General features: G+C 44.1%; 1 protein-coding gene across 9 annotated transcripts in view; it reads right to left on the minus strand.

Moving 5' to 3' along the window:
• Window positions 1-700: 700 nt before the first annotated feature.
• Window positions 701-13,087, minus strand: part of RAI14 (retinoic acid induced 14) — a 149,646-nt gene continuing 137,259 nt past the window's right edge. For 6 of the 9 annotated variants that reach the window (XM_082622386.1, XM_082622383.1, XM_082622389.1 and 3 more), the window contains 6 exons: window positions 12,898-12,955; window positions 10,120-10,238; window positions 7,920-9,455; window positions 6,357-6,506; window positions 3,355-3,420; window positions 701-2,558 (listed from right to left, as the gene is read on the minus strand). In XM_082622386.1, coding sequence (XP_082478512.1) covers window positions 2,481-2,558; window positions 3,355-3,420; window positions 6,357-6,506; window positions 7,920-9,455; window positions 10,120-10,238; window positions 12,898-12,955 — 2,007 coding nt within the window. In that variant the 3' untranslated portion in view covers window positions 701-2,480. The remainder of the gene's footprint in view (window positions 2,559-3,354; window positions 3,421-6,356; window positions 6,507-7,919; window positions 9,456-10,119; window positions 10,239-12,897; window positions 12,956-13,087) is intronic. The other 3 variants (XM_082622387.1, XM_082622390.1, XM_082622388.1) reach the window with 2 other exon arrangements.

Genomic DNA, 13,087 nt, shown 5'->3' on the forward strand with positions numbered 1-13,087 from the left:
CAGACACTATTTGCATTATTTTCATTGATATCTTTTGTCCTCTTTCTTCCCAGAGGTGGGGCGTGAGGAAGGGTTCAGTTGAGTATGTATGGTCTGCCTTGGCAACAGGAGCTGAGAGAGGCAGAATCGTATTGTTAGCAAGGGAAGCGGCCTTAATGAAGGGAGATGGCCTCGTTATGCTGTGTTACGAAGAACCGTGTTAGCTATTTAAATAATTGCACCCATTTCATTGTCATCTGGTGTTTTAATTATGCTTTCAACCTGGAAGAATTCACCCCACAGGAGTTTTTTTCAGGGATGAATTAACCTTGTAATGTGATAGGATAATGTAAGAAAAACCATGTGTATGTATTACTTTTTCAAAAAAGCAAAGAAAAAAAGAGAAAAAAAAATCTAATGGCTTTTAAATAGTAAAAAAAAAAAAAAAAAAAAAAGACTACAGATCAACTGGGAGGCAATTTTAAATGAAAGAACTGTGATGCAAGTGCCCAAAAGTGGGTGTTGCTTGGGGTAGAGTTCAAGGTGACCCCAGGAGCTAGGGGACGAAATGGTATGACACATTGTGTGAGAGACTGTGGACAATGGCCACCGGTGGAGCACAACACAGGGTATAAAAACCTTTGCCCCGAAATGCTAGTTAGCTGAACTCCAGAAGCTGTACAGGCATGCTTACGAAGGTGCCCCAAATCAACAACAGAGATGCAAAATGAAACAAAAGTTTATTTTCTGCAATACTTTCTGTAAATTACAAAGGCAAAATGCTAAACTACAGCATGTAACTTTTCAATATTTAACCAGAGTACTTGTAATAAATATGCATCCTGAAACAAGATAAAAGGCTACACTTTGTCAGGCGTCCTACAAAATGTCTCAAGTTTTACACTCTGCAGCATTTCTGTGTGGAGCTGGGAGGGGGATGGTCTTGTGTTTTCTTAAGTGCTGTGACAGAAAGTCCTTTCACAGTTTTCTTTGGAGCCTGTTCGAAATTGCCGAACTATAAACAACTTAAGAAAGGTAACACCAGGCTCGAAAGCGGGTGTTGCTTCACTGTCATTGGTCCTCATCCAACACAGTGCTACCAAGTGGCCTCTGAGCCCAGGCGGCCCTGTCGGAGCTGGCCTATGCTTTCAGTTCTATACTTGAGAGATTTCCGTAATTCAGTTTACATCTCTCAATAAGATCAAGGCTGTAAGGGAAGCTGCAAGCAAGTTAACCTGAAAGTAAAGTGAACAGGAATGTTTTCTCCCAAGACCTCAGCTAGGCACCATAATGTTTACCAGGATTTTTTGCTTCAAAGTTGAAAAACTCGTTGGTACTAACAGCCCTTCTAGAGATAATTTACAGGTGCTGGTAGAGTGGGGCATTCAAAAATATTCAGTGGGTAAAAGAGGATTTACTATATTCAGAGACGTGCTACAGTTCTGAGAACACGATGGCAGGAAGTCTAGGGGTGTCGGTGGCAGCTCATTTTGAGTCTGGAATACAGAACCACCTCCTGCTATAGCTGAAAACCTGGAGGAAAAAGTTATATACTTTTTAAAGTCTTAAACATGATTACCTAAAAAATATTTTGCTGATATAGTCTAATGTAAATTTCACTTACTTAGGGATTTAGATATGAAAACATCTTTAAGAGCCAATACAAATATTGTAGAGGAAAAAAAACACTTTTAAAAAATTGAGGTTAAAAACTATGAGGCATTTCTTTTGGCTGTAAACACGCAATTTACTATCCCTTGTTGAACACAAATGTTTGGATTTCCTGAGCTTCGTGCATAACAAACAGCAGGAGGCAAGTTTGCATAGAAAATTTGCAATATGTCAGCAATTTACTTAAAAAGAACTTTTAAGGACAACTTGCTTGTGTTTTAAAACTTCATATTTAAGTTAACAGTGCTCATCAAACTATAAGATTGATAAGCAGGGTGGTGAGAAATATAAGGCAGATGAGGGAAAAAAAGATGGAATTAGCATTTTTAAATCCACAAGATATCACGATAAAGGGTCTAAAGCATGCAGCTCATAACTAGTGCCATACTAATTTGGTTAGAAATTAAGTCATGTTTGGGGGATAGGAAGCCAAAGGCAAAAAGAACACTGCTGTGCTGAACAGCACAGCCTGAGTGTAGGAACGGAAGCACGGCTGCGTGGAGCATCGATGTGTCACTCAGTGATGAAGTCCCTCAGCTGGGCAGGTACCAAGGAGGATGCCTGCCACCAGCGTGGATGATCCCAGCTCTGGAATCAGAAGGGATGACGGCATCTTTCACCTCTGCTGCTTCGAAGTTTCTAAGCGGTTCTGAGGAGGACAGTCTTCTCCTGGGACCCATCCTCAGAAAGAAGCCTCTGGAAAGGGAAGAAGCTCTATTACAAGGGTCACAGTGATACCACGAATGAGAACAATGGCAGTGGTTGCCAGCAACTCCGGATCTAACAAAAGGTGGACAACAAGGGGCCAGTGTCCTGCCAAGGAATCCACTTTACTTCTTCTGGGACTGGTTCTTACACATGGTGAGGATTTGCTTCAGTACTTTTTGGACATCTTCATCCATCTGGCCCTAGGAAATTCCAACAAAAGACACTCATTAGAATAACCTACGATATCATGACTTGGACACAAATCACACAGGACCATGGGGGAGTGAGGAAGGAGGTGAATAAAGGGCAGAGGCTGTTGCCCCACAGGAACTTCAAAAGGCAGAAAACAACAGAGGTAGAGGGGAGGCTGAACACTGAAAAACTAAAACACTCGTTAGAAAAAATAACATCAAAAAGGTGTAAACCAAACCAAACCAAAACAACACTCAGATCCTAAATCCTGGCACTGCCTCACCTGGGGAGGGAGATGGCTGGCTGGGATGAGCCCTCCCACCCCGATCTTCAAGGAAATGTTGAATGTCCCACATTTCTAGGAGGAACTGAGTCAAAGACACGACCCTGCTCTTTTTCCTCCGGAGGATGAGGCTGGGTCTCCTACCAGACTCCTCAGCAAAGGGTTTCTGGCATCTCAGTAGCAAATGTGAGCCCAGCCAGCCAAAGCGCCAGCAGCAGTTGCAGGAGTGAGATGGTACGGATAGCTCTGAGAATATCACCAAACCCGGAAAGGAACACCCAGACCCCTCCTCCTGATGGGGGGCTGCCCCCACACCCTCCTTCAGCTCCCAGCAAAGGGGGCTCCTCCTGGTTAACAGGGCATGGGGCTCCCCACACAAAATCCAAAGCAAAGCAGAAGGTGTTTTAAAAAGCCTTCCAGTGAAGAGCTGTCTTCTCAAGTTCTCATCTGCTCTACTAGTTTCATGATGGGCACTTGGGCAAGACCTGCTGTGGTATCTCTAGGTTCCCCAGACACCATACCTGCACAGCGTACAGAAGGTGCATTCTGTAAACTGATATCACTTCCTGGTGTTGTTTCTTGCACTCCTAGAAAGAGACAATTTGACATTGTTCAAGAGCTTAGGAGACCTTTAAAAAAAACCAAAAAAACTAGGAGAAAGCTGCGGCCAAACGCTACCCCAGTGATTCCTTCCACCAACTAGCACAGGAAGCTTTCAGAATTGCTGTGGACTCAGCGGATTGTGTAGTTTGGAATGCTTGTCAATATTCTTAGGGAAAAAAACTACCTGTTTCATATCTTGGTATGTCAACCCTAGAAGGAAATTCATGTAAAAAGTAGATACGATAATCCCGAATTTGTTTAAAAATATATATACATACTCAGGCAAAGAATATAGATATATTCGCACAAAGTAAACAGTGCAAGGAACTATTTACTTTGTCAAATGCAAAAAGTTATTGTCTCTGAGTGGTTGGATTATAGGCAGTTTTAATTTATAGTAGCTTTTCCAGAGTTTTCTGTATCTTCCAACTTTTCTATCATATACAATGACCAAATATTTATTAATTTAAAAAATTATTCTTTTAAAGAGAGTTATCGATCACCTATATAGCCAGTGGTATATAATCCCTGGGGAATTCAATGATTTAGCTGTCAGCGTACCAAGGAGGTGAACAGGGTGACGGCACCAACCTTAAATGGTCCCTCAGCATAGCTGTTAATGATTTTATTTCTCCTTGTTGAGCTATAATTCCAATTCCTCCTAGTGACTATTTCAAGGATCTCAACTCAGCTCTTAACTCGTCTAAGAAGAGGCCTTTCTGTCTACGTCATGATGGAAATTGGGACTATCATATATGGATCACTTTAAACATCTACTGAAGTCTATCAGTAGCCAGTCTCACCTCCTCCCCAACAGTGTCAGATACGAGGTGTCCTTCCTATTCAAGGAAACCCTTTGAAACCTCAGTCTTTGAAGTTCCTGCCAGTAGAAGGTACGCTTGGTAGCTCTCTCTGTGCCGTTTCCTCCCACCTCTTGGTTGCCTCCACTCCATCATTTATAGCTTTGTCTTCTGATCACTGTCTTCCTTTCCGATCCTGCTTCTGTCATCATTTGGTTGACTTCAGGATCCACGTGGATGAGCCACCCACCACCCCAGCCTCTCAGTCCCTCGACCTCAGCTTCATGACCTGTCCCTCCTTCCAGCCACCCGCTCTTCTGGTCAGAGCCGCCTCAGTCATTACCTCTGAGATCTCAGTTGAAAGCATCCCACTCCCTCACCACCATCTCCCATCTTTGCAGCAAACCTGCTTTAGGCTTCCCCTGCCTCCTGCTGTGACTCTTCAGCCCCGGCAGCCGCCTAGCTCCTTAGTCACTTCTGCAGCAGCCAGCCTCGGCCATCCATGCTCCTCCAGCCCTCCACTGGAACTGTGGTTGCCATGGCTACTACGGGCCATCCAAATGCCACATCCCAGTCCCTGCTGCCTCCTACTCACCTCTCTGAGGTTCAGCACAAGCATTGCCTCCTGCAGGAAGCCTTCAGAGACTCACCCGGATTGGGTGAGCACATTGCCTCTCTATGCCCACGGCACGTTGGGCACCTATCAATGGACGCTTACTACACTGAGTATATGGTAAGCCACTATATTGAGTATATGTTCCATGAAGGCAGGGACTGTGTCTTATTCATTTTTATATCATCAGCACCTTGTATATTACTGATACATAAAAGCTCATTAAACGCATATTGAATAACTGTAAGAATGACTGTATAAATCATTAGTACTTTATCTACAGGTCTGTGATAATCACTTGATCAGAAAAATGACCTGCAAAACACAGTCAAAAGCAACTTCTCCTTCCCTGACTACTCCTCCACTGCTCTAGTAGAACTGGCGACACGAAAAAAAGCTGGTTTTGTACTTTGTGGCCAGCCGGAGTAAGGACTGTAGAAACCTGAATTCACCGGTATTGAGTCTGTACTGAAGAAATCACAAAATCCAGGTCCTGTTTGTAAATGGAAGCTAGAGACAGTCCAGGATAGACTAACCTTCACGTGCAAAATGTAACATACCCTCAATAACTAAAACTTTACAGACATTGTGATAGACTAATAGCCCTCCAAAGATGCCCACGTCCTAATCCGTAGAACCTGGGAGCGTGACCTATAAGGCCAAAGGGACTTGCAGATTAAGGGTCTTGAGATAGAAAGGAAGGTTATCCTGATTATCTGGGTGGATCTAAAATGTAACCACCAGGGTCCTATAAGAGGGAGGCAAGAAGGTCAAAGGTGGAAGGAGGAGATGGGAGGACGGAATCAGAGGCTGGATTCATATGTGCTGGGGATGGAGAAAGGGGCCACGAGCCAAAGAATTCAGGCAAACTCTAGAAGCTGGACGAGGCAAGGAAATGGATTCTCCCCTAGAGCCTCGAGAAGGAACCAGCCCTGCTGACACCTTGACTTTACTTTTGCGAAACTGGTTTCTTCGGACGTATGGATCTCGAGAACCGTAGTAATAAGTTCATGTTGTTTTAAACCAAGTTCGTGTTGCTCTATTACAGTAGCCATCGGAAATGAATACAGACATGAAAGGGCTTTCCTGGGTGAAATCAGGAGAGAGGCCAAGAAACAGCTTCAGACATGCAGACATACAACTACCAGAGATCCTGGCCCCTAATAAGAAACAGCTCTCACCGCTGCCAGAGACGGTGACTACCATGGCAGAAAAATGGAGAAAGGGTAAAAAGCGAGTGGAAGAGCGAACAAGAAACCTCCTCCCACTGTCCCGTGGACTCCTCCCTTCCTTCCCACTGATACATGTTACCCATCGCACTGCAGGCAATGACTGAGAAATCCATCCGCTCCCTCTCTGGCCTCTATCACAGAAGTCTGTAGTCAGCTGCTCGCTGAAGCGCAACACGCCTTCAGGCTGGGCATCTGCCCGCTGGCTCCCCGCTCCCCCTGGTGTGCCGTCTGGCTCCCCACACCCCCCGCCAGGCCGCAGAAACACGCCCACTCACAGCCAGCTGGTGCTGCAGCTGCTTGACCTGCTGCTGCAGCGTCTCCAGCTGCTGGCCCTGCCTCTTGGACGAGCTCGTGGCGTAGGAGAGCTGCGAGAGGCTGTTCAGGGCCTCCTTCAACTTGGCGACTTCCTTCGACATCTCGTTTATCTGGCGAGAAAGGAAAGCTCTATCACTAGGCAAGAACGTGATGCAGAAGCAGGACTCCACCTACTTCTCAACCTGGAACACAGCCTCTCCTGGCCTCTGGGACTGCAGCAATCCCTTTGTTATTTTTAAAAGAAAAGCCATAAAATGAAACATAAAATCCGATAAAAACAGATAAAATCAGGCAAACCAAACAAAGCCCTCTAAGGCCATTCCATGCAGACAAGAGCCCCCGAATGACAGACTGTGTCTTGGGGCCTGAAGGTAACAAAAGCTGTGACATGGATTTCCTTCGTTCACCCTTAAAAGGGGGATGGTTGAAAAAATAAATCAGAAACAGGATTTCAGGTATTCCTTATTTGGAGACAGCTAGGTCTTGCTCCATATTGCTGACGTGGGCAGTCAGGAATAAGTTTTAGAAACCCTGGTAGCTCGGGCATCTTGCCTCGTGGTGAAGACCATCGCCCACCTCCACCCCGTCTCTTGGCTTCAGGAGCTCTTTTTTGAAACATTCCTTATAATGAAGGAATAAAAGATGAAAAATGCTCTAATGAGTGCCATTCAGAACATCTGACCCAGGAGACCGGGAATGCAGAGCAGATCCAGGCACGGGAGCATCATCCACTTTTCCCTTTACTTTCCTCCTTCCTTCCCGCCCAGCCCATCTCGAATCACCCGCCCCTCACATTTCCTGCCTTATTATCCTGTACACCTTTGAAAATGGGGCCCGGGGAGGGTTTTTATACTGACTCAGAGGAAAGCTCGTGGGGTTTAGGGAAGCAATATCAAGTCTGGGAGTAACTGGGTTTTCATATGACAGAGGAATCTGTCTGGATTCCAACAGAGTAGAAGTTCAAGATGGGTCACAAATGCTTCTCAGTTGGTGGGTTCACTTCTGATCCCTGACACTTGGCAGGGCTTCTGTAAAATAATTTCTGAAGGGAAAACATGTACCACACATGTGAAAATGCTTTGGTATGAGGGAAGCAGTAGAAGATGAGTTGTTTTTTTTTTAAATAAATGTCCACCCTACTATTCTTTTTTTTTGTGTGTGTGGTACGTGGGCCTCTCACTGCTGTGGCCTCTCCCGTTGCGGAGCACAGGCTCCGGACGTGCAGGCTCAGCGGCCATGGCTCACGGGCCCAGCCGCTCTGCGGCATGTGGGATCTTCCCGGACCGGGGCACGAACCCGCGTCCCCTGCATCAGCAGGCGGACTCTCAACCACTGCGCCACCAGGGAAGCCCACCCTACTATTCTTAATGTGGCTTTGGGGACAGAGAGAGTCATGTGTGGAGCTTCTGACCATTCACAATAGGTTAGTGCTTACAAAGGGTAAAAATGTTAACCACAGTAAATGAAGGTTGAAAGTCCTAGCGTACTAGCTAGAAATTCAACAGCAATACAGTCTCACCAACCTTCTTGTCTTTATCCTCTTCCAGTTTTGAAGAGCTTTCAGAATCTCTCTTCATTTCTGCAAGCTCCTCCTGAGCATCCTGGCATCTCTGCAGAAGTTCAGTTACTTCCTGCTCTTTGGATTTCAAGAGAGTCTGAATGTTTTCCCTTTCCCTTTTCAGTTGTGAGACCTCACTTCTCATCTGGGCAACCTCTGAATGGGCCTTCTCTTTCTCTTTCATGGAATCCTTTAATTTTGAGGCCAACACGCTCACTTCGCTTTCCAAAGACGACTGGAGCTTCTCATAGGCAGACCTGGGCACCATCGCGTCGGTCACGGCCGCCTTCTCCTCTAGGAGTTGTTTCTCCAGCTTTGCCACCTCCCCTTCCTTGCTCGCAAGGTGCTCTTTAAGACTGCCTATTTTTCCCTCCATCTCTTTGGCAGTGGTCCGCAGCGCGGTTATCACTTGCAGATGCTCCGCCATGGACACAGAGTTCTCTCTCTGTGCATCTACCAACTGTTTGAGCTGGGTCAGCTCATTCAGCACTTTGGAATACTGTGACTTCATTTCAGACAGTGCCTCTTCAGCCTTCGCTCTGGATATGTTGGTCACTTGCATCAGCTGCTCGTGCTCTGCTTTATGGATATATTCAGCTGTGACGTCTTCTAGAGATTTCCTCTTCCTGTAATCCTCCAGCTCGGCCTGGGCCTCTTTGTATAGCTGGGACAGCTCACTCACCTGCTTGTTGAGTTCATCTATCATCCTGTTCATGGCCTCTTTCATGTCCCCAGCTTCATCACCCGCCTCCTGGGTCATCTGATTTTTCAGTGTATCTTTTAATTTCATGATTTCTTCTTGGGCCTCTTGGTATTTCTCAAACAAAAATGCCTTCTCCTTGTTCATATTCTCAATCACCGAGCAATATGAGCTTTTCATTTCCTCGTACTCTTCCCCAGGTGGCTTCATAACCACCGCTTTCTCCCTCTCTACCAGCTTTTCCTCCAACTCTCTCACTCTCCCTTTATTTCGTTCACTTTCTTCCAGTGCGTTCTGGAGATCCCGCTTTAGCACGTCTACTTCCTCCTCGGTGATCCTCAGCTCGCGGAGGCCTGAGTCAGTATCCGTGCCTTCCGGTGAGACCAGGCCTAGTTTCATCTGCTTCTGCACACTCAGGACTTCTTTCATAGCTTCCTCGTACTTGCTCTGAGTTTCCTTAAGTTTCTGGCTGAGGTCGGAGCCGTTCTCTGAAATCTCCGAGTTGTTTAAGCACACCGGCTCTGTCCTTCTGGCCTGGAGCTCGGCCTGCAGCTCTTTCCTCTCTGCTTCAGAGCTCTCCAATTTCTTCTGCAAGTCGTGTAACATCTCCTGTAGTTGCTGGATCCTGACATCGCTGTCGATAGTGGATTTACTCAAGGAATGTGTTAAGACAGATGGAGATGGTTTGGAGTCTGGGGGAGGGGTTTCACTAGGTTTGCCCGGGGATGGGGCCAAGTCAGTTTCAGCAGAATGGTAAAAGTCAAAGCTCAGGTCTGCTTCTGCCTCCCTGGGTGTTTTGGCCTGGAAAAAAGAGGCAAGAATGAAACGGCACCAAAGGTGGGGTTAGATGAGGAAGCAACTGCAACGAGAGAGCGATTCCAAACCTTACATGCGGCAGAGCAGCAGGATCGCTGTGCACGCGTCCTCTCGCCCCATGAAAAAATATGGTCTGGGACGTGAGATTCCGGCTAATGACTCTAAGCGTCTTCTGTGCTCTCTTAGGACAGATTATGTGTGCCGCTTTAAAAATGTGAGATTTGATTTGGCTGAAGAGCCTCTGACTCAAATGTTTCCTTTGTTTCTCATATTATTGTAGTTGCCAAGAGGGACAATGGGCTTAGTACAGCTACTTCTTATCAAGTTCTTAAATCTGCTAAATGATCAACTTTACTAAGTGAATAACTGACTAATCATATATATGTGTGTGTACACATATGTATATATATTGTCATATATATCATACTATGTATATAATTATATATAATTTACCAATTTACAAAAATAGTTAATGAATAAACTCTCGAGAAACAAATAATTTGAAACTATAAAATGCTTAAGGCTAATTATATTTTAAAAAGAAGAAACTAATGTCTATGTCTAAAACAAAATATCACCTGACTAACCCTGAAAAACCCAATAGCTTGAACCCTACAGAATAGACCGTGTTAGCAATCTATTTACCTACCTGTAATTTATCTTGTAATTCCTTATTGTGTAAGGTAAGAGAAGCAACTTTTGCCTGCAGTAGGACAAGAAGATCTTGTTGGTCAGCTTCAGAACTTATATCCAATAAGCTATCAGCACCTTGGAAAAGAGACAAGCAATTTCAAATAATATTTAAAAAATTCAACTGTTATTTCTCTGGTCTCTTACAAACTCACTTTCTACCCAATCCAGTTCTTCTTCCTAGTCCAGACTATGAATGAAAGCCCCCTGCAGCTGGATAGATGAATAGCAATTCTCAGGTACTGGGGCTTCCTTACTGGCGTTTCCCTAACACATATACTAGGTGCCTGGATACAAATAAGCACATCTGAAAACTGATGGATTTGGTCACACATTTTCCGTTCACTTAATCAAGTGCCACACCTTGGTTGTTTTTTGTTCCTCCCATGCCTAATGCATCCCATTCTGTGAATCCTTTCAGAAAGATCTCTGGAATCTGGTTCACTTCTTATTCCCACATCCATCACTCTAGTCCAAACTTCATCACCATACTTGGTAACTCTACAAATGGCTTCCTAACAAATCTCTCTCTCTCTCCTCTAGTGAAAATGTAGCCTGTACCAACAACACTGTCAGACTAATCTTCCTAAAACATACTTTGATAGGGTCATCCCTTTGGTTCAAGTGCTTTAATTGCTCTCCTGCTAAAAATAACCTCCAAATTCCTTCATCTGGATTAAGGCCTCTAGGATCTGGCTCCAATCTACTTTTTTTCAGGCTTATAACTCCTGATGTTTTTCTCTAGTATCCCATTTTCATCAGACTCAACGCTTCTATCACATCCTCTATATTCTCAACACAAGGCTGCTGCTTTAATTCTTCGTCCATATGACTGCCCTTGTAGCACCTCCTTGGCTAGATAACTCTTAGGCATCCTTCAAGACTCATGGCAAATTCTGCCTCTTCCTTAAAGCATTCTCTGACCACCCCAGCATGAAACAGCCTTCTCTGCATCCCACAGTAAACACTGTTGGTAAACCAGAACTATTTGAGATTCTACTGATTATCATGCTGAAATAACATTTAAAGCTATGCTACTCAAAGTTCTCATTGAGACAAGACAAGAAACGTCCTCCAGAATGTCACTCAGTGTACTGCTTCCTTCATCCAGAAAGTCTTCCTACGGAAAAAAAAAATTGTCAGGTGGACAAAACAGTGTGCTTGGCTGGATGACTTTCTGCTCTAAACTCCTTAGTTATTTTAGACTGGCAACAGTTTAGAGACCACACTCTGAATAGCACTGATCCAAATTTCTACTGTTATTTAAAAATTTTCTCAAGCCATTTAATGCAAGGATGAAAACTTTAATCTTAATTTGGAAGGATACAAAATGACATTTCTTCATAGAAATGCTTACTAATCATGTCTGGTGCCTAAACCACAGCTTTATGAGTGTTCTTGACAAAGAGTCTGGTCAGCTTGGAATGAACCAGGGGATTGGGAGCATGAGGGTAATTCTAAGCAACAAAAATTACTTCTAAGCCATGATGGATGGCTTTTAAAGTATACAATGTAACAACTGTTCAGTTATATTAACATTGTTCTCTGCCAGGAATATTTCTTAATATTTCTAAATTCTGTAAGTTAAGGGCTCCAAACACATATGAAATACATAACAGACTAAGAAACTGAATGCTGGAGCAAAAAGGGGCCTTTGAAGTAATCTACTCTACATTTCAAATTGATTCTGCATATACCGTCCTACATTCTTAGAGGATAAAGCAACAGGATGGACTCGATACAATGAATTAAACCGTGTCTTGGTGAAGACAATATGATAGTGTGTGATTTCATTAACACTCTTTGTATGTGTCTTTTAAAAATCAAAAGTAGAAAAGTTAGATTGTGGCAGCCGTGGAGGTGTTCAGTTGGCTCTCCCCTCAAGAAATAACCTGCTGCTCAGTTGTAAGGAGGGCCGCTAGCTGGCAGCTTACAGCCTATGGACCTCATCTCAAAACGATGTTTTAAAATGCATGAAATAAGCTGGGACGAAGAGAGAGAGTGGCACTGACACATATACACTACCAAATGTAAAAAAGATAGCTAGTGGGAAGCAGCTTCATAGCACAGGGAGATCAGCTCGGTGCTTTGTGTCCACCTAGAGGGGTGGGATAGGGAGGGTGGGAGGGAGACGCAAGAGGGAGGGGATATGGGGATATATGTATATGTATAGCTGATTCACTTTGTTATAAAGCAGAAACTGACACACCATTGTAGAGCAATTATGCTCCAATAAAGATGTTTAAAAAAAATAGAATGTACAGGTTACAGAAATTGGCAACCTTCTTTGTAACACACCAAATAACAAGATATGGAAGCAGGTCTAATAACTGCCATAATTTCTAGCAGAGATACTGTAAATGATCTTTCAAGGTATCTGTAATAACAGTGAGGCAATATGATATTATCTGTAAATTTTCTTGGTGTCAGAATCACTGATCTGCTAATACCACTGGGGCTTATTGCCTATATTCATAATTGAAGGAAGTACTAATGCTAAATTAGGAACAGATGAAAACAGAGATATATTTCACAAGTCCCAAGCTCAGGGACTCCTTAATCTAGGTGAAAGCCCCCTGAAGTAGAGAGTACCAGGCTGTGCACTGCTGGCAGCCTTAGGGTGGCACCCTGGGTTCTCCGACTTCCCCAGACAGGGTACCCCTGCTTGGCCTTTGCTCTCTTAGAGGAACATGAAATAGAGATCGGTCAAGGGAACAAAAATGCCCCTTCATCTTACCCGTAGTACTGTCACTTAGTCTGTCTTTGTTTTCCCGTATAGAACTGATCTCAGCCTGCTGGAACACAAAAATGACTTAAAAGAATATTCCTGAATGGAACACTCTACAAAAGAATCAAGCAAATTTTCCTCCTTGAGTTTATACAAGTTGGTGCTATCCTACTAGAAAAACAGATAATCTCCAGGAAAG

The sequence above is a fragment of the Mesoplodon mirus genome (assembly GCF_964341445.2).
Source record: "Mesoplodon mirus genome assembly, chromosome: 5".
NCBI lineage: Eukaryota > Metazoa > Chordata > Mammalia > Artiodactyla > Ziphiidae > Mesoplodon > Mesoplodon mirus.